This window comes from Panthera tigris, chromosome D3, assembly GCF_018350195.1.
Source record: "Panthera tigris isolate Pti1 chromosome D3, P.tigris_Pti1_mat1.1, whole genome shotgun sequence".
NCBI lineage: Eukaryota > Metazoa > Chordata > Mammalia > Carnivora > Felidae > Panthera > Panthera tigris.
In genome coordinates, this window is record NC_056671.1 from 75,338,053 (window position 1) to 75,361,790 (window position 23,738).

At 42.1% G+C, this 23,738-nt stretch overlaps 1 protein-coding gene across 10 annotated transcripts in view; it reads left to right on the forward strand.

Moving 5' to 3' along the window:
- The window catches only part of WDR7 (WD repeat domain 7), a 354,382-nt gene that overhangs the window by 321,916 nt on the left and 8,728 nt on the right, over positions 1-23,738 (forward strand). For all 10 annotated transcript variants that reach the window (XM_042962008.1, XM_015536841.2, XM_042962015.1 and 7 more), the window contains one exon: positions 23,446-23,550. In XM_042962008.1, coding sequence (XP_042817942.1) covers positions 23,446-23,550 — 105 coding nt within the window. The remainder of the gene's footprint in view (positions 1-23,445; positions 23,551-23,738) is intronic.

Sequence of the window (23,738 nt, forward strand, 5' to 3'; positions counted from 1 at the left end):
CAAGGAAAATAGAAAAATACAAATCCGTACCTAGTCAGGGTGGAAGTGGAACTCCAGAAACCCTTCCAAGAGCTTGAATCACTCCCTGGCTTGGCCAGGGCAGTTCCCTGAACATGAGGAACCTCTGTCTACCCTCGGGCCGCCATAAGCTTCTCCCCCTCTCATGGGCAGAATTCCCTGTACCTCAGTTGCATTTGGGGCAGAATTCCCTGTGGCCAATTTCTGTATTTGGGACACAGAATAGTGACACAGCTGGTTGGCTGAGTGCCACTTCCTGTGCTTGGGAACCATATCAGTGTGAACTGGGAGTATCACCCTGTTTAGAAAGTTCCATCTTAGGAAACGTAGTATGGACACAGGGACAATGTCAGTGTGCTAAAATCTTGACAGTATGATCCTTTAGTTTATAAAGTAGTTGTAAAGATATTTATTAATATTTTTATTTTTATTAGCCAGAATCACATTCATTTTTTTAAAAGCCAGTCATAAACCAGAACATTTTCACTGGCCAAAGAGAAGGCTTAATAAATATTATTCTAGGGGCACCTGGGGTGGCTGAGTCAGTTGAGTGCCTGACTTTGGCTCAGGTCATGATCTCATGGTTCGTGAGTTTGAGCCCCACATCAGGCTTACTGTTGTCAGCCTGTCAGTGCAGAGCCTACTTCAGATCCTCTGTTCCCCTCTCTCTGCCCCTTCCCCACTCATGCTCTCTCAAAAATAAACATTACAAAATAACAAATAAGTAAATAAATAAATAAATCTTTTTCTAGCCCTTTTTCATATTTGGTTCCACCAATCCTGTATTATTTAATTTCCTGTTTTTCTTAATTAAGAAAGTGTGAATTAGGGATGATTCAAAAATACTGATTTTTTTCTTCCTTCATTGAATATTATTTGTTGTTTTCAATGCCCCTTTGTTGGGTGTTATTTTCATCATGTGTACCCTATTCTGTAGACAGATTGATTTTTTTCAAAAAGACCCAAATCATTTTTGTTTTTGAGTGGTTTTTAATGTCTCTTGTTTGGAAGAGGATTAGGCGCTGAGAACAGAAGCTCGAGCTGCAGCTCCTTTTGTCTTGCTCGCACAGCCATGGGAAAGTGGAAACCCTTTTAGAACTGCATCGTGACACATGTGTGACATGTGTGGCTTGTTTTATAGGTTGGTTGTTCTGCTGCAAAATGTTTGAAAGTTTCCCTCATGTAAAAGCTAGACCGTTTCAGTATTATGCCATTTATCAAATATAAATTAGTAAATTTCTGGAGGTTCCTGGGTGGCTCAGTTGGTTAAGCACCAAACTCTTGATCTCAGTCTTAATCTTGGAGTAGTGAGTTCAAGCCCTGAGTTGGGCTCCACAGTGGGCGCGGAGACCACTTTAAAAAAAATTATAAATTCCTGATATAAAATCTTTTTAGTTTTTTAATCTTTAATTATTTTTGAGAAATAGCGAGCCAGCAGGAGAGGGGCAGAGAGAGAGGGAGGCACAATCTGAAGCAGGCTCCAGGCTCTGAGCTGTCAGTACAGAGCCCAACGCAGGGCTCGAACTCATGAACTGTGAGATCATGGCCTGAGCCAAAATCGGGTGCCCATCCAACAGAGCCACCGAGGTGTCCCTGATACAGAATCTTCAAAAGTTTGCATTTGTAGATTCTAGAAATTCTAAAATACGTTGCTAAATTCTTAATCCTTTGAAAGGAATATAAATATTTGTGGACCGTAGCAGGTACAAATTTAGGTTTAGGACTTTCTAAAAACAAAGAAGTTAAGAATGGTTTGGACTAGCCATCCTGAATCAATCACCAGTATTGTAAATAAAGCAAAAATGTACAGCTGATATTCAAAGGGAAGAAATTGTTGCCTTTGTCATACACAAATCTACTAGAGAGTAGTACAAAGAATTCGAGTTAAAGAACACATCTCGTGGATTTACAGGAAAGGTATCCTTAATGAGAAATGGTAGGTTGTGGTTAAGGTTCTCCAAGAAAATTGTGGGCACACTGTCCACTGAGACCTGATGAACATCTAGAAAATGCATTCTGGGGAACCGCTGTAGCCGCCTCACACTGTAAGTAATTAGCCTTTCGCATGTCTGTTTCTCAGGGCTTCCAGCCAGTAGCGACAAAAGCATCAGTCACTACACAACACACTCTTACCTAATAGATCTAGTTTCCTATAATACATATTTGTAACTGATTTAATGAGGTAAAATTTACATGTAATAAATGCACCCATCATAAGTGCACATTTTGATGAGCGACAGCAAATGTGTACGGTCTTGTCACCACCAGCACGATCAAGACAACTTACCATCACCCGCAGGAGTTTCCGTCTGCCCTTTGGAGCCAGTCCTCCTTCTGGCTGTTGCTGATCTGTCACTGTAGCTTTGCCTTACTGAGAATTTCATAAGAGGAATCGTACAGTATGTGGTTTTTTGTGTCTGGCTTATTTCACTTAGCGTAATGTTTATTTTCATCGACCTCACTGTGCTTCCAATCTGTTTCCTTACTAACCACTAATGTTAAGCTTCTCGATACAGAATCCAAATATAAAACCTAACTAGAAGATGGGTCCGTCTACACAGGAACAGAAATTGTTTAGCCACATTAAATAAAGGAAAACCAAAAACAATTATAGGAGCAGTCATTACTTTTGGAGTTTATTTTCTATTCCTTATTATTTGTCATTGGGATTTTTATTCCCTTTGTCTTCCCCCTCCTGAGGTGCTTTCTGATGTCTGTATTTTTAAATTAAAAGGAAAAATTATCCTTGTTTTCAGCATTTTGTGATAATTTCACAGCTCTTATAATAATGTACTGTGCCCTAAGGTGTCTACACTGATGACTGGAAATCGGTGGGTTAGAAAATCCTTATATGAAAACCAAAATTAAATACAATGTAAACCTGTATATGCCTGTACCATAATTTTCCTTACAGATACTAATATTTCTCTAGTACAGATAAACTGTGTAAGTGAGTGTACCCTCTTTTGCTTCCTAGAAAAATGTAAATTATGCATTGAAACTGACAAATAAATTACCATAAAAACATAGGACAGGAGTTAGTTATTCCCACAGTCAGACCTTTCAACTGAATCCTTTTTTTAAAAAGTATCTGAGAATGTTTCCCACAGTGTGTCTATACATTATTTATCCGCATGATCCTCTGCTTCAGTTTATTTATTTAGAAAAACAGATTGGCTAGGATGTAAATTATTTTATAGGCAGAAACTATCCCGTTACTGCTACATTTCTTCCCACAAATGAAACAGACTAAGCGAGTGAGATGACTTCTTGGCTGTCGCAGTTCGTGATGTAATATTTAGCATAGATCATCGTGCCTTTTACAAACCTGTGTGAAATGTCCTGTAACACTTGAGTGGCTGCAGCTGTCACCTCATTTCTTCTGGATTAAGTTTGGTCAGGAAAGAAGCTGCCTCATTTTCCAGTTGTCATTTGCCCAGGAAGTAAAAGCAAATTGTAATGAGGGAATCACAGCGGGAAGAACTGCTAACAAATGAGAGGCATATATTGACTGGCAGCCAGCATGCCATTTCAGTGATAAACGTATTTTTATACACTGCTGTTCAAGGTCATTCACTGTTGTCCTTGAGTGGGCAGCCATCAAAAATCGTGCAAGTTACACTCTAAACCCTTCTAATAATCAGGGCAAAGATGCCTTACTTTCAAAAGAGAAATCAGCCATTAATTTTACACGGCACTTAGATAAATTAAACATCTGTACGTGCTTACTGTGGCTTTATCTTGCTTTTGTTGCAGATTGACCAGAAACCAAAGGAAATATAAATTTATGAGGTAGCTGTGAGGTATATAGGTGTAGATTTATTATAGTGTTCACAGAAGCCAAACTTGAACGTGGTCAGACCTCACTAAGCAGCCTGTCTCTGTTTTGTGGCTCTTTAGTTTTTAAAAAGTGTAAAGAACTTATAATCTAAGAATTCAAAAACAAAACTGTTCTCATTTTAAGACTTCTACTATATGTTTGAAGTAGATTTTATATTAAAAATACTGAAAACAGTTTGCTTTTACATCTGCCCAAATCCAAAGGAAATGTTATCACTAACTTTTTGAACATGTACTCTGTAATTATTTGGAGAAACAGTGATTGAGTTATTCACCCTTTTTTATTCAAAACTGAGCCATGCTTGTCTAAATATTAAATGACCAAAACCATGTTGTTATCCAACTTTTATAAATTTTTTAACATTTATTGATTTTTGAGAGAGACAGGGTATGAACAGGAGAGGGGCAGAGACAGAGGGAGACACAGAATCTGAGGCAGGTTCCAGGCTCGGAGCTGTCGGCACAGAGCCTGATGTGGGGCTCGAACCCACAAACCGTGAGATCCTGACCTGAGCCGAAGTCGGACGCTCACCCGCCTGAGCCACCCAGGCGCCCTAGTTGTTATCCAACTTTTAAAATCTCCATAGATAGCAAAAGGTTTAGATAGAAATCTGATCTTAAGTAACCGTATTTTAAAAGTTATATGGAAAATGTGGTGGTTTGGATCACCCAGTGTCTTTCAGTAAATATTTTTAAAAGTGTTATTGGCCCTTAAGACCTTCTCGGGGTGTGTGTTTACAGTTAGCATATATTCACCAAACCTCGCAAGGCTTTCTCGCAGTCTGCCTGCACCTAATTCTCCATCCATCTTTATCGTTCTCCACTTGATCCCTTCACCATAAATACAAATCCTTCTGAAGGTGTTAGTTTTTCTGACCAGGGTCACCTTCTGACCGTGCACCTCTGCACGGAACACGCTTCCAGTCTTGCCGCCCCCCACTTTACCCCAGCACACGCACTCGCCGTTGTTACCCAGAAGCTCTCCGAGCTTTCCTACAGTATTCCCACAATCTGATTTCTACCTGAAGGTATACACGTAAGGGCAGGAAAATGCGTGTCTCCCTGGCTTTAGCTTAGAACTTTGGTGAATCCACTGTCCAGAGGCTCAGGACTCTCACACTTCCCTGTGGCGTCGCACATACACTCCCGCTGATCTGGTAACACACGTAATTGCCCCCATATATCTAAACATATATCTAGAAACTTAGAGGTTCCTGGTGTCTGACTTGGACCTTGAAATGCTTTTTCTCCATAGAAGTGGTTATAAATAGTGCTTAGGAGATTGAACTGGCACTGTAAATCCCGAAACAATAAGAATTCTGGAGGCTTTTGAAAGCTGGCCTGGAAATCTAACTGCTATTTGCATTGTTTCAGTGGATGAAGGTGTTCAGGATTCTGAACACCTGAATCCCACCCAAGCGGTAGGACCCTTCATTTGATGGCTGCCTCTCTGAATACACTCCGGAATCCCGCATGGGAAAGAGTTGCTAGCGTGCGAGCATAAAATTACTAGGTGCCTGTGGAATAGCGTGGAGGGACACAGTCCGTCGTGAATGCACAGATCCACAAGTAGAATGGTTTCTTACTGCTTATGTTGAACACAAATTAATTATCAGGAATTTAAAAAACAAAAAAGTTCTCACAGCATCAATCTTGTCTGGACCTCGCGTGCATCATTCTGTGAGCTCTGGCTTTGGGCTCTGACTTTTTCACGTGTAAAACAGGAAGTATGAATCAGAATTCTCATTAAATTCTAACCTCTCCGAAGATCCAGAAATGGTATTTTCTGTTCCGTATGAAATGGCACGCACACCTTGAGCGTGAAGATCCGCACTGGCTTTAAGGAGCACTCTTAGGTTTATAAGTTGTTTGCGTTTTAGTTTAGGTGTCTTGGTAAAGCACTTACAAACTCTGACACCTGAGTAATCATAAATTTAAAACCTGTAACACTGTCACAGCGCTGACTACAGGCCATCTTAATACACAATGCTATGTCTAACTATTGATCTCAATTGACTGTTAAGTGAAAAGGTTTATGATAAGCTTTTACCATAGTATTATTTAAAAAAATACATTTCTTCAGCTGTATTATTTCTTTTTGAAAAAAACCCTCCCCTTTAAAAGAGGACACCTGCCTTCTATTTTCTACAAAAATGGGTAGTGAGTCTCTATCCTTTCTAAGCTGTACAAGCAATGAAATATGTGGTAAGTAATGTTTCTTTGTTAAATAATGCGTTTTTTTCTTAGGCAGAGGCAAATTTGGGGGGTGCATGTATGTGCTTACCATGTGATGCACAATATTTATTTTAACCTTTAAAATGATCTGACCACTGTGAGTCTCACCTCTGAACAAATATTTTTATGAAAAAAATAAAATAATGCAGAGGAATACCAAATTGAAATCATACAGTTTATCAGTTTTTCCTAGTATGAAAAAGACAAACTAATAAATAAGTCCAGAAAGATATGGGGCACCTGGGTGGCTCAGTTGATTGAACGTCTGACTGTGGTTCAGGTCATGATCTCACGGTTCATGGGTTCAAGCCCCACATCGGGCTCTGTGTTGTCAGCTCAGAGCCTGGAGCCTGCTTCAGATTCTGTGTCTCCCTCTCTCTCTCTCTGCCCCTCCCCTGCTTGTGCACACGCACACTCTCTCTCTCTCTCAAGAATGAATAAACAGTCAAAATTTTTTTTTTCTTTTAAAGTCTGGAAAGATAAATGCCAAGTGATTCATGGTGGTTCCTGTAAGGCTTGAGATTTGATGAGTAAGAAATCCCAATTTTATTATAGGTACTTCAAGAAAGGTTGTGACATTATAGGTAAGTTTTAGTTTCCTTTATTTGATGTTCTCTATATTAAAATCGTAATAAACTTTAAACCAGGGGGTGTCTGGCTAGCTCAGACAGAAGAGCATGCAACTCTTGATCTCAGGGTCATGCATTCAAGCCCCACGTTGGATGCAGAGATTACAATAATATTAAATTTACAATAATAAAATAAACTTTAAAAAACCCTCCAAAATAAAAATTATGCTTCTGTTAAAAATCATTTTTGCTAATGCAAAGTTCATTTATATAATCTATTAAGCCTTCAGAAATGGGTCGGAACTGCCTTCTTTATATACTTACTCCTAAAGGGAAATCCAGTATTAAATGGAGGCTTTTACTTGAGTTTTACACGCTTTCACTTAAGAGGGAATAAAATTAGAGGCGCCTGGGTGGCTCAGTGAGTTAAGTGTCCAACTCTTGATTTTAGCTCAGGTCATGATCTCAAGGTTCGTGGGATCAAGTCCTGCATCAGGCTCTGAGCGGACAGCACTGAGCCTGCCTAGGATTCTCTCTCTCCCTCTCCCTGTCCCTCTCCCTATCCCTGTCCCTCTCCCTCCCTCTCTTCCCCCGCTCTCAAAATAAATTAAAAAAATAAAAATAAAAAAGTGAATAAAATTAGTATGTATAGTATTAAGTATGCTTTTAATTGTATCTGTGGTAAGGCAAAGAATCTTATTTTAAGGCACACTGTTTGTTATATACGTGATAGCAATTACAAGCAAATTGCTAACAAAGTGAATTCTAAGGTAGAAACAAAAAATTTTCCAAGAAGGGTTCATGCTTGCTTGGGAAGAATGTAAATTAAAACAACAAAGTGGTTTGTTTCCCTTAAGGATTGTTGGATAGCTTGTCAGTGCTGGAGTGCAACAAGTGGGCTAGTGTTATTGATTTTCACCTTGTGCTACCAAAACATTTTTCATTGACAAATATTAATTGCGTATTAAGTGCTAAAGAGTTTGGTGGTCCAGCTATTGAATTTTGTAATGAATTGGGCTTTTAGTTTGGTTTACCAGTAGGCAATATGGTGGCATGAAAAGATACAGAGGTTTAAGCCAGCATAACTTCCACTCCAAGAAAGTCAAGTAGATATTCCTGAAGAGTTTAAGCTCAGCAGTAGGAGATGTAATTCGTTTCCCTTTGCATTTCAGTGACTGACTGCCCTTTAGCCAAATCATAGGGAATGCTTGTCTAAATAGGTGTTGTGTGACTGTAATTAGTAGTAAAGTATCTGGAATGTCTTGCATTGATTCTACCTTACAAATCTCGTGAATCATTGAAATTGCTACCGGAACAGAGTTGGTGATTGTGATCGTTACTATTAGTCTTTATAAATCATTAATTTGGTTAAACTATTTCTCCTTTTCTTTTTGAAAAGGATCTGTAAATCAGAGTGAGCAACCACAGTACGTACGTGTGTCTACATGGGCACACCCACAAAAATGCATGTTCTGTTTTTAATTCCTTTTTAGTGTCTTTCCCAACTTTTTAATAGCGTGTCTTGTTTTTTTATTCTTTTGGTAATTATATCCAGCGACATCTTTTATATAACGATCTTTCTTAAATATCAAAATCTGTGGGTAACTGATGAGATTAAGCAAAATTGAAATTAGAGAAATTAGACTGTCAGTTTGGGCAACCGGCTGGTATTGGTAGTTTCGATTATAAATTTAATCCTAACTCAGGTATTTCTTTTTGATTCTAGAAATTTGACCTTTTTACTAATTTATTTCCTGATCTGATCTAAATAATTACAATCTGATACAGGATTGTCCCTAAGAGAAAAAAATGTGACCAAACTCCAAAGCAGACTTATTAGCCCTTTCTTCTCTGCCTCGCCTTCCACTGCCCTTTCACCCTCACTCTTCCTGTCTTTTCCCCCGTTGGCTCTTCCCGGGTTCTCGTAGCCACTCACACCCAGTGATTGAAGAGATACTCACGGAGAGACTGCGGTGCAGCAAGCACTGGGTGCCAGATCCGTGCCACAGCGCCTCTCGACGTGCTGGTCGCTCCCAGATCCGTCTCTCCTCCCCTCAGCCTTCTCCTTAGCTCCACATTCCTCTTTCTGACTCGCTAACATATTTCCAACTACCTTCTCTAGTCCTCCACCTTAGTATCTACCTATCCCAAACCTAGCTCCTCACGATTTCCCACCTGCCCCCATCCTCCCAACCTAGAAACATGTTCTTTCTCTTATGCCTTCCTGTCCGGGTCACAGCATCACTGTATACCCAGTGGGCCCCTCTTTCCTGACCACATCCGGTTCCTCATTGGATTCCTAATTGATGCACTACATTTTCCTCTTACCCTATCCTTTTTTTTCCTAGTTCCTCTCTCCTTTTCCCTCTGCCAGAATTTTCTTAAGACTGGTCTGATCTGGGGGCACCTGGGTGGCTCAGTCGGTCGAACGCCCAACTTTGGCTCAGGTCATGATCTCGCGGTTCATGAGTTGGCAAGATCAAGTCCCGCAGTGGGCTTGCTGCTGCCAGCACAGAGCCGGCTTTGGATCCTCTGTCTCACTCTCTCTCTACCCCTCCCCTGCTCACGCACTGTCTCTCTCAAAAATAAATATACATTAAAAAAAAAAAGAGGGGCACCTGGGTGGCTCAGTCATTTGGGCATCCGACTCGGATTCGGCTCAGGTCACAATCTCACATTTCATGAGTTCGAGCCTCACGTCAGGCTTTGCGCTGACGGCACAGAGCCTGCTTGGCTCTTTGGATTCTCTCTCTCCCTGTCTCTCTGCCCCTCCCCTGCTCACACACTCTCTCTCGATCTCTCTCAAAAAAAAAAAAAAAAAAAAAAAAAAAAAAGCCGGGTCTTATCTGACCATTCTCCTATTTAGAAACTTCAGAAGACTCTCTGTTGGCTGTGAACTTAAATCCAGATTTCTTAGCACAACAAAAAGACGGTGTGTATGGCCTGGCCATAGCTACCTTTTTGCTTCACCTGCAAACCCTGTCCTCCCCAGTGCTCCCCACCCCCTCACTTCCATTGGCAGAGTGACACAGGACTGCCTGCTGCTCTCCTGGGCCTCCCTCACATGTTTGCTGGACTCATCTATCCTCTTAGGATGGCCTTTTGTTTCTGGCCAACTTCTGCTCATCCTTTACAGCTCAACTCAAATACCACCTTGATTCTGTGCCTGGTTCTGATGTATCATACCCTGAACAGCAATGGCTGTCTATTCATCTGGGTTTCCGTGGCACCTTATGCACATTTCTGTTGTGCTGTTAATTGCACTCAACAGTAGCTGCTTGCTGTCAATCTGTCTCTCTTTTCTCCCAGCTTCACTGGCAGGTGTGTGTCTCATCTTTGTGCTCTGACACAGGGTCTAGGACATAATCAGCTCTCAGTAAACATTTTTAAGTACATTTGTGCTAAAAATATTTAATTCCATGAGGTAGGCAAGACATACGTTACCCTTATCTCACAAATAGGCAAATCTTGTCTCAGAAAATTTTGCCCATTCATAAACCCAGCAAGGACAAATTTTAATCCACTAGATAAATGCGGGATAGTTTAAGGGTTAAGTCAGAGGACTTACAAGTAACGTCACTGTGATTTTTGCCACAATAATTGCTCTGAAATATTTGCAAATGCAGTTGCTATGTGAAAAAAAGTCTGGGGCAACTGGGTGCCTCAGTTGGTTAAGCATTCTTCTCTTGACTTCGGCTCAGGTCATGATCTCATAGTTCATTGGTTGGAGCCCCGCATCGGGCTGTCAGGGCAGAGCCTGCTTCAGATCCTGTCTCCCTCTTTCTCTGCCCCTCCCCTCTTGTTCTCTCTCCCTTTCTCTCTCCCTGTCCCCCTCTCCCTCCCTCCCTCCCTCCCTCCCTCTCTCTCTCTTTCTCTCTCTCCCTCAAATATAAATGTTTTTAAAAAGTCTACATATATTATTGTATTCTTTTATTACTGTTTTAATACTGAGAAAAATGTTGAATGTTACGTGAAAGTCAGGAAGGTAATTTTATAGTTTTATAACTTAGCGTTTCTTAACAAAAGAGATGTACCCTGTAATATACAACAACATTAATTAGGTGATGTTCCAGACTAATCTGACTTTCTGTTTTAATAAGGTTAAAAGGCATGGTACCACACATAAAAGTATAAAATTCCTGAATATATATTATGTATTAGTAGGTATACTCTATTCTCCAAAATAAATACAAGACAAAAGATGTGCTAACATACTGGTTAATAGATGTATGAATTTTTTAAATGTATGTAATACCTTAATTTTCTACAACACTTTCCAACTGATTTCTTTTTTTGGAACGGCGCAAATGTTAAATCCTCTTGAAGTGTGTTTTTGAAAAGTAGGAATTCTGTAGCTTTAGTACGGTCTACGTAAGACAGTTTTGTGTCGCCGGACGGTATATTCCACGTAGATACCCGGTGAGGGACCACATGTGTGAGGGCCCTGTCCTGCTACTCAGGTCAACAGCCATCTTCTGTTTACCTTGACCCAGATCAGAAATCAGGAGAGTGCTGAGGTCTGTCAGTTGACGGTGCATGTGTGTGTGCTGAAGGCTTGCTATGTAAGGGCCTAGTGTTTTGAGAGGGGACAGAGGTGATCAACCCGGCACACGTTTCTGGAATTCCGAGAGCAAGCAACAGGGATTTCCTCACGTGGCACAGTATCGCCTTTAACAATACTCTCTCCTATCTTCTTTGAAAATTTATGTAACCATTCTGTGTCCAATTCTTAGGAATCCTTTGAATATTTAACATCACAGTTTTCACTCTGGGAATATAAAAACAAAAGTTCGTTCATTTTAAGATTTCTAGCATGTGTTCGAATAGACTTATATTAGAAACACTGATTTAAAAACATTTAGCTTTGGGTCTGCCCAAACCTGAAGAAAACATTTTCTGTGACTTTTGAAGCATATGTGAGTTCTATACTGAATAAGTGTTTTATAATTATTTCATACCAGCAATGTGAATATCGGACAACAGTTTATTCACTATCTTTTTATTTAAAACTGATCCGCGTTTATCTAAATCACATTAGCATTCAGTGTTTCAGTACCCATGAATCATCTTTAAATATGACTAATTATTTTTAAATGTTGATGAAAAATGTTATGGCTCGAATTACATCGTTAACTAGATTTTTTAGTGTTATCATTACTGAGCTTAGAAGTCTCGCTCAGAATACTAATACACTATTATCCTGTCATCAACCAAAAACCCGTGGTAATTATGTTTGAAAATAATTGGAAGTTGGTGACGTCCCAGGATTTTTGGCAAACATAATTTCAAAATATGCTGTAAGACTGACCACTTGAACATGTGAAAAAAGGATGTATCAGTTATGTATAGCTCAATTGGATGTTTTATAGTTACTTCCTCCTGAAAATATGTGGTCTGCTAAAGCAGATGAGAGGTGGGTGGGCGTGTGCACACACAGGCATGGGTGTGGTCAGCTCTTCATTATCTGTAGGAAGAGAAGGAAGAAGCACTCCAACATCAATAGGTGAGATTTACGGAAAATTGATTCTTTGAATCTGAATAAGTCCCTGAGTTGAATAGAAGGGGGAAAAAACCTCCTAAAACCAGTACATACATTTAACAAAGGTTGCTGTTACAATGACCTCATCATTTTAAGATTGGGAAACACCTAAAGGCTTAAATGTTTATTCTCTATTTGTATTCTATAGACCTTCCTTTTTTTTTTTTTTTTAATTTTTTTTTTAATATTTATTTATTTTTGAGAGACAGAGTGAGACAAAGTGAGACTGGGAGAGGGGCAGAGAGAGAGGGAGACACAGGATTGGAAACAGGCTCCAGGCTCTGAGCTGTCAGCACAGAGCCTGACGCGGGGCTCGAACCCACAGACTGTGAGATCATGACCTGAGCCGAAGTCAGACGCTCAACCGACTGAGCCACCCAGGCGCCCCTAGACCTTCCTTTTTAAAAGTAATTTTGATCATCTACAGTTGACATTGGTGAAAATAAAAGCTTCAGTAATCACAAAAATCTAAAATTATTACTACTGCCTAAATTATAGTAGTAAAACAGTCTTGAGCATTTATGTTGATTCTTACTCTTCTTGGGAAAGGGTGTTGTGTGTGCACATGTGCTTGTTGGTATATAATCCTCCACAAAAAGAATTCCAAAAACTATTGCTTGTGTCACAAGGATTACCAATATGTAGATATTGAAAAGCTCCTTTAATTCATCTGTGTCAGTTAGCTTATCCCCAGATGGCATTTAAGTAGCTTTTAGTGACTGAAAATGGGCACTATATGCTGTGGCTATGTTTAGGGATAAAGACAGACAGTGCACTTGAGGCACTATATCTTATAATCAAACTTAAGGTAGCTCGCTTTATTACATTTATCCTTAAATCTATTTTCCATTTAGATGTTCAAATGATACCAAATCTACTTGTCTTTCACCCTGAATGTATATTCTTTTCAATTAGATAGCGATGGAAAACTCAATTCATTGAATGGTTCCAATACCCCTTGGCTTGGAAACTGCCACAGCGGGTTGACTCTATATCATAGAGTCGGCATAATGTGAATAACAAGTATTGCCTCAGCCCTCCATCAAGAAAAGAAATTATAGAGATAAACAACCCGTTTTCAACCCTCAAATCTCTGTTCAAAATCATTATAGAATCGCCAAAGGGCAGCATCTAGGCTTACGTGCTTGCACTGTAGGAGATAGTACAGCCAATAAGAAACGGGTCCCTCTTTAATACTAGAGAGCTTTAGGAATACTTTCAGCATCTACTTTGCTTTTGGTCAATACTTTAGTTTCTATATTTTGTGCCCCACGTGAGAAAAAGCCAGGGTCCTAATTTTATAATGATTCTTTCCTCAAGTGGTGCTTATTTATGGTACCCGTAGGTAGATGTTGCCTCTTTGGAGCACAGATGAGCTAATGGGACCCAGGCCCAGGGAGGGAGGCTGCCAAGGAGAAAGGCAGGACCACCGTCCTCTGTGGCCCAGGTGGCCCAGGGGGGCCACACAGGCGATCCTCCACGTTCTCTGCCAGGAGAGAAAGGTGGCAGCTTCTGATCTTTCATCCTCTGTTCTGAGGTCAAGGAAGAGTTCCTCTTCACCCACCACTGCTGTGGGGGCCAGGGGACCGCTGGGGTGAGTGAGCTCCCCTGGGAGACCTGGCCCTTGCTCCCAGGCAGCACGGCCATCCACTGTCCTCACAGAGCTGGCTGGGTGGGGGAGATTGCACCAGGATGGGAAGGGAGACTGGACCAATCCGGGAACCTTCCTCCAGACCCCCTATACGTGGAAGTCACTGGGCTCCAGGGTCTAGGGATCTAGGAGGCCCTGGTTGCTGAGGGAGACAATGGGGCAGACACTTCCAGCAAGGCCCAGCTCCACGTGCCTGGGGCTCTCAGGCAGCCTGTTGTGACCCCCTGGGCTGCAGCTGTGACCACCATCTAGCACTTGAAGTCTGCGTTATTGGGCAGGGAAGAGTCATTTAGAAACTCTGGTGCAGAGGCGCCTGGGTGGCTCAGTCAGTTAAGCGTCCGACTCTTGGTTTCAGCTCAGGTCATGATCTCACTTTTTATGGGTTCCAGCCCCGCACTGGGCTCTGGCCTGATAGCGTGGAGCCTACTTGGCAATTGTCTCTCTCTCTCAATCTCTCTCTGCTCCTCCCCTGCTCACTCGCTCGCTCTCTCAAAATAAACAAACTTAAAAAATATATATTGGTGTATAATGTACCTACATGCCAACTACATGAAAATCGGGTGTATAGAAATTGAAGCTTGGCAGCTTATAGTTTTTGTTTTTTGTTTTTTGTTTTTACCTGGTGCTCTGTGAGACAACAGATTCCAGAGCCAGACTGCCTGGATTCTCATCAAAATAAATTACTCCAATTCTCGGCACCTCAGTTTCTTGATCTCTAAGGTAGGGTCTAACGTAGTGTTCTTACCTTGTAGGGTTAATCTGTAAGGATTAAGAAGTTTATCCTTCTTATAGGGGCACCTGGGTGGCTCAGTCGGTTGAGCGTCTGACTTCGGCTCAGGTCAGCATCTTGCAGTTCGTGAGTTTGAGCCCCGCGTCAGTCTCTGTGCTGACCACTCAGAGCCTGGAGCCTGTTTCAGATTCTGTGTCTCCCTCTCTCTCTGACCCTCCCTGGTTCATGCTCTGTCTCTCTCTGTCTCTTAAAAATGAATAAGCATTAAAAAAAACAAAAACCCAACTTACAGCATTCCCCGGCACAGAACAGGTGCTATGAAAGTTTCTCCTTATGCTTTTTGGATTCCCTGTGGGACGTAGCTCGCCAGTGCACTCTATAGACCTTTTAGTGTATGATTTTAGAATGTATTTGAAGGATGACAAAAGCTGCTCGTTGCAGTTGGCCTTTGATAAATGCAATTTTTTTGTTTGTTTGTTTCCAAGTATGAAGTTCTGGGATCTGTTTTTTTTAATCCGTGACCACCGTGATAAGCCAGAAACTGTGTTCTTCAAGCGCCCAAGTGATGGCTGTGTCAATAATTGTGAGGTTGCAAAAAAGTAGACGGCAAGGAATAGAATGGGCTCATTGGTCCGTAATTTGTACATTTGTAAATGAAAATAAAGAGCCAGAACGCAAAATTAGTACGAATGACTTTTGGAAAGGGGGGTGGGGGGGAAGGATTGAAAACAAGGACTGACGATCTGCGGTTTTGCCAGCGGAGGCCTCTCTGGGCCTTGCAGCCCAGCCCAGGCTCCCTGCTGGGGACAGGTGTCCACACACACGCCGCTTTCCTAGGGACACGGGGAACTTGGCGTGTCAGCCATCCGCACACCAGCGACTTCACCACAGCTTTCCCGAGGCACAGCTGCAGTGTTCTGGTAAAATCATCGCAGTGCGGGCCTTCCCGCACGCCGTTCCGAGAAACCCTAACGGCACACGGCTGCTGCTTCCAACTCAGTCGGCTTGAAATTCCACGTTCTGAGACGTGGTTAGCTAAGGTGGCCTTTAATACCATCCAACACTACGATGGCGTGATTGGAAAGCTTGGAGGGAGTTTAAGGAAAAGCCACAGACATGATTAAAAAGTTGGAAAATGAGACTTGAAATCTTATAGTCACTGAGGTTTGTTTCGTTGGTTGGGTTGTTGTTTTTTTTTTTTTTTACATCCCGAAAAGAGAAAATAAGTAACAAAGGAGCAAGTTGCTATAACAGCCCTCAAGTCTATAAAAGGTTATCCTGCCGATAGACGACTGTCTGGTCTCTGCCTCTGTGAGGCCACAGCAAGAGGGAGCAGGCTCACCCTGTAGCATTTTGGATTTAGATTTGATATAAGGAGAAATTTCCTGACAAAACACATTGTTACACACAGAAAAGCGTCCTCAGGTCTCTAGAATCTTCTCTAGAGATACTTGCAAACAGAATAGATGTTCATCTGTCTGGCCTGCTTTAAGCAGCCCTGTTCACATACAGAAAAGAAGGGGTGACCTTTCAGTGTTCTTGGCAACATCACATGGCCTTAAGAGCCCACACACAAAAAGGCTGGAAAAGGCTTCGTTCATAGCAGTAATTAAATTTTACTTGGGTCTTCTGCGTGGTCATAGATGAAACTTTTTGTTTAATGGCATACTCTGCCTGGATTTTTTGTTTCCTTGAGCATTTGAACCTTAAATATATAATAACATTTTCACAAATTGGTTGCTTCAGAGAAAAGAAAGAGGGAGTTTTTTCTCCAGTGTAATTAACTCTTAACTTCTTAACTCTTTTGAAATGGCTCTTCTTTGATGAGTCTTTGCCTTGCGTAACAAACCAAGCTGTCAGTCCCAGTGATGTCTTCGTCTTCTCTTGGCCTTGAGCTATTACCTCCCTGCCAGTCAGCCATGAAATCAGTGGCCTTCTGTATTGGGATGTCAGAAAGGCCTGCGCGTCAGACCCTGGCCCTCTGTCCTTATCTGCCCTTTTCTGACTCTGGCACTGTCTGTAAGAGACGTCAAATGTAGGGGCTGGTGCTTTGGATGCAGAGGTGAACGTGTCCTGAGCCACCCTGGGCATTGCTTGTTATCCTTAAGAGGAACCAGCACCAGGAACGTGTAGGTATTTGTAAGCCTTTGATATCACTCTCCTTTTCTTTTCGGGGCGGATCCTCACTTCCCTGACTGTGTGGCTCACCTCCAGCCTGTTTTCCTGTCTCCACACACACGCTTCCTTCAGGGTCCCCTTAAACTGAGGATCTCCGCCATGTTTGTACCCCAACAAAGCGTCACCCTGTTCTCTACCAGAGCACATTCTAGGGGAAATCCCTCAGCCAAGAGCTTCATTGGATTTGTAGAAATGTCAGAGACCACGTGCAGCCAACTAGGGACATACTTCCAGCTCAGTAGACCTTTCAGGCACCCCCAAATCACAACTGTCTTTTTTTTTTTTAAGCTTCTTTATTTATTTTGAGAGAGACCGTGCACACACATGCATGCAAGCCGGGGAGGGGCAGAGAGAGAGAATACCAGTATCACTGAGTGTGGAGCCCTAGACGGGACTCAGTCTCACAAACCAGCAGATCATGACCTGAGCTGAAATCAAGAGTCAGGCACTTAACGGACCGAGAGCCCCACAACTGCCTATCCGAATCTGCAGCTCACCGTGCGGTCCCACCAGAGGCCTACAGCCAACGCGGTCTCCTTCCCTCTCCGTCCCGCAGATCTTGGGTGAGGCTGTGACAGTGCTGTCCAGGTTCTTTTATTTTCCAGGTCATTTTAGGACATTTCCTATGAGGTGCGTGGTCCGAACTTCATAAACCTTTCCCTCGTAAACAAAACAAAAACCAAAAACCTTTCCCTTCTTACGGTGCTCACGATAACACAACTTCACCTACTTTAGGAAACCTTTCCTTCGCAATTTATGTCAAAAGTAGGAAAGTATTTTGTGTGGTTGGGTTTCCTCCCCCCTTTAAAAAAGTGGTGAAACCTGCAAATAAATACAAAATGTTCTCTTTGGTCTTGTTCAGTCCCTCATGTGGGTGTGATGGAGTGCTGCCTTTCAGCGTCAGTTCGCAAACTTGTTGTTTGAAAGCCAAATATCCAAAACACTCCAGGAAGAGACAGACCCTGTAAAGCGCAATTTTAAAGTATCCTAGACAGTCCTAGCTTCTGTTGATGCTGACCGAATCATTTGTGAAATGTGTGCCTCTTCTCCTCTGTGCAGGGCGCTTAATTCTGTTTCTTCGAGGAGTACGCTGCGACTGCCTGTTAAAACTGCTAGGCCAGTGCACATACTCCTCATTATTATTAATCCTGCCTCTCAGTTCCTTTTCTTCGGTAAGAAAAACGGAGGGGTGTTTACCAATTCAGCACTGTCTCCTGCCAGGGGTTATTGTTTGATTTCTTTTATTGTTCGTAGCACTTCTTGAATTAGATTAATTTCTTTATATTCCATTTCTGTCTTTTCAAGACAGCAATTTCTTTTGACTAAAGAATAGAACAAGACATGATACCCATTCGCATATAAAAAGTAGACCAAGCCTCCTTGTATTTTGAAACCTGTTGTTTTGGGAAGCATTCTGTACAGTTTAGCATTTAAGATCCCAGCCACTGGGTGGGCCCCATCCCAAGCGCTCACTGGCTCCCTGTGATCCCCAAACAGCTACATCTCCCTTGCCGGAAGGAAGCGAGGTTAAAGTCCATTCAGCTGTTGCCTGCACAGATCTGAGAAGTTCAGAGATTCTGAACAAAAGACAATGGCATCATTTCCATTACACCGAGGTTCTGAAGCACCTCTTAGGCTGAGGTTGTAATGAACTCACTTCCCTCCTTCCCTGAGGACCCTGAGTGGCACTTGCCCACCACGGGTCTCCAAGCGGATGCTGCAGGCAGCACTCCGTGGTTTCTTCTAGGTTCCTGTAAGATACCCTGCGGGGCACCCAACAGTGTCTTACCATGTATCTGTGTGTGTGTGTGTGTGTGTGTGTGTGTGTGTGTGCGCGTGCGCTGACCTACAGTGTAGTCCCCCTTTGCCCAGACTAAGGAAACTAACAAATGAAGCTTAGTATCCAGGGCGGCCTCAACAACAACACATGGAAACAGAACAGTGCCAGAAAAAGTACTGATCCCCCCCTCCCCCTGCACCCGGCAGGGGCATGCGTTCAGCTCAGGACTTCCTGGCAGTAAAGCAAGGACATGTTACAATTATGTAATTATTGTTACATGAGAAAGGAAAGCAACAACATTTATCTGGAAAGACAAACATTTTACTGGCAGAACAGTCCAAGATGACATTTAATTCACAGGATCTTCTGTTAGAGACTCTGGATAACATAATGAAGGATGTCCTCAGCTGACACAAAGTAATCTTGGAGTGGATGTTTTAAATAGCAGCCCTCTGTAAAAGTAGAAGGAGTTATGTGAAAACGTTTTCGTGAACACTTTTCTGAAGGAGCCTGTGTGTCTGGCTTTCTGCCTTTACCGCAGGGCGAACCTCATCTCACAGAGAGGTACATTAATGTGACCACTGGGTTGGGACCTCCTTCGGACCTGCCGGTTTATGGCCACTTCACTGTTGCCAACTCACTGGTCGCTGATTAAGAAGAGATGCTAATCTGAAGGAGGCGGGGTTAGCATTCTGTGTTGAGCGTTAGGGGCCCAAAAGCCAGGAGGAGGGTCATGCACTTCTAGAGGGCTCTGGGGGCCCCGAAGGAAGGGCCAGCTTTTCTTAGAGAAGCCTTTAGTCTACTCACACTTTTAGATGCATACCAGGACCCCGGAAGCATGGAAGTAACTGTTTTGGCCTTTTGGATTTTTTTTCCCAGTAGAGTTGCCGCATAATGTCACGTGTCCAGGCGTACAACATCATGATTCCACGAATGTATACATTATGCCGTGCTCACCACAAGCATAACTGCCACCGGGCACCACACACCACTATCACAGCATCATCGACTACCCTCCTTGTGCTGTGCGCTTCATTCCTGTGACATATCTATTCCGTAGCTGGAAGCCTGGATCTCCCACCCCCCACTTCACGCATTTTGCCCATCCCTCCACCCCCTGCCTGCTGGCAGCCGTCAGTTTGTTCTCTGTGTTTACAGATCTGATGCTGCTGCTTTTTTGTTTGGTCATACTGTTTTTTGATTCCATGTGTGAGTGAAATCATACAGTATTTGTCCTTTTCAGTCTAACTCATTTCACTTAGCATAATGCCCTCTAGGTCCATCTATGTTGTCACAAATGACACATTCTCATCTTTTTTTTGATGGCTGTGTAATATTCGTGTGTGTGTGTGTGTGTGTGTGTGTGTGTGTGTGTATACACCACATTCTCCTTATCCATTTATTGATGGATTCTTAGGTTGCTTTCTATACCTTAGCTATTGCAAATAATGCTGCCATAAACATAGGGGTGCATATATCTTTTTCAATTGGTATTTTAATTTAGGTAAATGCCCAGTAGTAGAATTATTGAATCATATGGTATTTCTGTTTCTAATTTTTTGAGGAGTATGGAGATACTGGTTTCCATAGTGGCTGTGCCAATTTTCATTTCCCACCACAGTGTAGCAAAGGTTCCCTTTTCCCCACATCCTCACCAATACTTCTTGTTTCTTGTGGAAGAAACTATTTTGAATCAAGTATTCTTAAAATTTTTTTAATGTCTTATTTATTAGAGAGAGAGAGAGAGAGAGAGAGAGACCATGAGCGGGATTGGGGCAGAGAGAGAGGGTGACACGGAATCCAAAGCAGGATCTAGGCTCCGTGCTGTCATCACAGAGCCCAACGCAGGGCTCGAACTCACGAACCGCGAGATCGTGACCTGAGCTGAAGTCGGACACTTAACTAACTGAGCCACCCAGGCATCCCCTTGAATCAAGTTTTGTTAATGGGAGGGTAGCACTCAATTCCATGAGACAGCGGGCAGGAAATAAGGGAGCCAGGCAGTGGGCATTAGCAGCACAGGAGGAATTGAATTGGTAAAAGGGAGGACAAGTGTCCAGGCTGAAGGGCCACCTCTGCTCATCCCTGTCTCTCGTGGCCACATGCACACAAAGGCCCAGGATCACCAGAGCTTTCAGTTTTTCAGGAGAGGCCAGAAATCTTGATTTTATGTGATATCTGATGAGTTAGAATATGAGCTCATAAAACTTTTTAAACATTTTTCAGGGGCTCCTGGGTGGCTCAGTCGGTTGAGCCTCCGACTTCGGCTCAGGTCACGATCTCACAGTCCGTGGGTTCGAGCCCCGTGTCAGGCTCTGTGCTGACAGCTCAGAGCCTGAAGCCTGCTTCAGATTCTGTGTCTCCCTCTCTCTCTGACGCTCCCCCATTCATGCTCTGTCTCTCTCTGTCTCAAAAATAAATAAACATTAAAAAAAATTAAAAAAAAAAAAACATTTTTCAGCCCAAGCCAAACACATCTCCAATCTGGTTTCAGATTAGGCTGAACCTAAGGGTCTTCAGTTTGCAACCTCCGTCTTAAAGCAAGGCCTTTTACTATCTTAACCATGACATAGGTTTAAATTGGCCCCACAGAATTTCAGGTTTTTAGCAGAACTGAATCTTGATTTTAAAAACCAATTAAAGATGCTTTCCAGTGATCTCAGTAAATTGACCTAGTCAGTGAGAACGGTCATTTTTTCCCTTTTAATTGGTTAACTTTTTACCCTCTTCCGCAATAATTTTCATTTTAGGGTAGGTGGCAGGATAATTATTCAGCAGGCTCACCTTGTTGCTCAATTAGCACCACATTAGGAGCCTAGCACCATGGATAGTTACCATATCTGTTTAATAAAATGTTTAATGAGATGAAATCTGTTTCTAGACTACCTTAGCATGCTAGCTGATACTGATTCTGGGATATATGGTAAGGGCCTCCCCCCCTCCCCGTAAAATTGTATACTCAAGTAATCCAGTTTTGTGATTATTTACATTTGTCTTATCATTTTTTCCCAGCTTATTGACATATAATTGACATATGACATTGTAGATGTTACAGGTGCCCATGTGATGGTTTGATACACTTGTATGTTGGAAAGTGATTACCACCATAGCATTGGCCAACACTTCCGCCTTGTCACGTAATTACCATTTCTTTTTTGTTGATGAGAACATTTAAGATCTACTCCCTTAGCACCTTTCAAATGTCTGTCATCTTTAAGTAAGGAGGAGTAACACAAACATTAATATTACTTATTGGATCCTTATTATATGCCATCATTGCACAGAATGCTACATATATAGTAACTCATTGAATCTTCACAGAGCTCTTTGAGGCAGGTATTATCAACATCATCATCATTCCTGCTTTCTAGACGTGGTACTCTGAGGTTAAGTAACTCACATCATTTGCCCTAGATCCTTCAGTGTGTAAGTAGTAGAACCCAAAGGCAAGCCAGACAGCCTGACTCAGAGCAGTGTTCTCTGCCAGCCTGAAGCCCAGGGCTTTGCAGTATAACATGTTTTCTCTGAGCGTTGAAAACCGGGCATTATTTTGGATCCCACAGTGCCCTGAAAGTCTAGTGACAGAAAAGAACAAAATCCAAAGAGCACTGAGAAATGGGCTTGTATCCCCACTCCTCCTTCCCTCCTTCCCTCCTTCCCTCCTTTTAGTCACTCAGCTATGAACTATAAGAAAATTCTTACTGAAATTTACCACACATATGGGGCTGAGCTACATAATGCGCCTGATGTTCCCACTGAGACTCAAGGTTCACAATTGTTCATTAAAAAAGAGGCGGTGCCCGGGTGGCTCCGTTGGTTAAGTGTCCAACTCTTGATTTTGGCTCAGGTCATGAACTCAGGGTCATGAGATCAAGTCCCACACCGGGCTCCAAAATGAGTGTGGAGCCTGCTTGGGATCCTCTCTCTCCCTTTCTGCCCCTCCCCCCCTCAAAATAAATAAAATAAAAACATTTAAAAAAATAGATGGAGATCAACCTTCCTAGTAGTGTCTCCATTGAAGAGAACATATTTCCCCATTCCTTTCCAGACAGAGGGAGGAGACCAACCCACAGCTTGTAAGCAGACTGAATATTGGTTAATGTGGTCGAGGTATGATCTTCCATAGTTGAGTGAAAGGACATTAATACAATATTATGCTAATTTGCTTAGTATGCCAGTGTTTTTAATGACAATATCATTAAAGTTGAGTATAATTTTTTTATTAGTAAAGACCTTTCATCATAGATGTAGTCTAAAACACAACTCCCTTTTTTTTTTCAGTTCATGGTTAAATCAATGATAGCTATTTGGCAAGGGCTCAAAATGATCCCTGTTAACTTGTTTGTAATAGTATTTGATTTCTGTATGTGTTCAAACCTCCCAACAGGTACGTGTATGTATGTTTACTAATTGTAGCCAAGTGCATTTAAGCCCAGTGTTATTGGTGGGAAATGAAGCGTAAAACATGAAAAATGTATAATTATTAAGGGTTGAAATTATAGTTTTTAACTCCTTCCAGAAGAGGGATATTACGATGCAGCTTTGATTGTTTTTCATTTCAGATGAGTGAGGTTCCTAATTAAGTAAAATTCTTCCCTCTAATGGACATAAGTAAATTAACATATTGGTTCGCCTGTTAATATATGCTTTTCCATTGGACTCACGCTGTCCTCCCAATGCAGAGACAGGTAGCTTCTTCAGAACAAGATTAAAGAAAGCCCTTGGATATATCAGTGGGAGAACTTTGGTTGCTTTTCCTATTTTTCTCACCTAATTTTATAAATAAGGATCATAACAGTATCTAACCTCCATGGCACAACTTGTTCAACATTGAATGCATTTGCATGTGTATGTGTAACAGTTCTGTGGAATGCAGACCGTTAATGACCCTGACTTTTATTTTAGACGATCCATGGACACAAGGGACCAATCACTGCAGTGGCCTTTGCTCCTGATGGACGATATCTTGCCACCTACTCAAATACGGACAGCCACATTTCTTTCTGGCAGGTACGTGTAGATGCTACAGGGTCCTAGGGTGTACTGTATGTTTGCTTTTGCTACGTAAGGCTTCCTGTTCTGCCCGCCCTCCCCGCTTCTTTCAACAAATATCACCTATTATTGCTGACTGCTTATGTGCTACATGGCAGCATGCAGGGTGCACTGAGAATACAGTTAGCAATCTGGAGGTGGGGGTG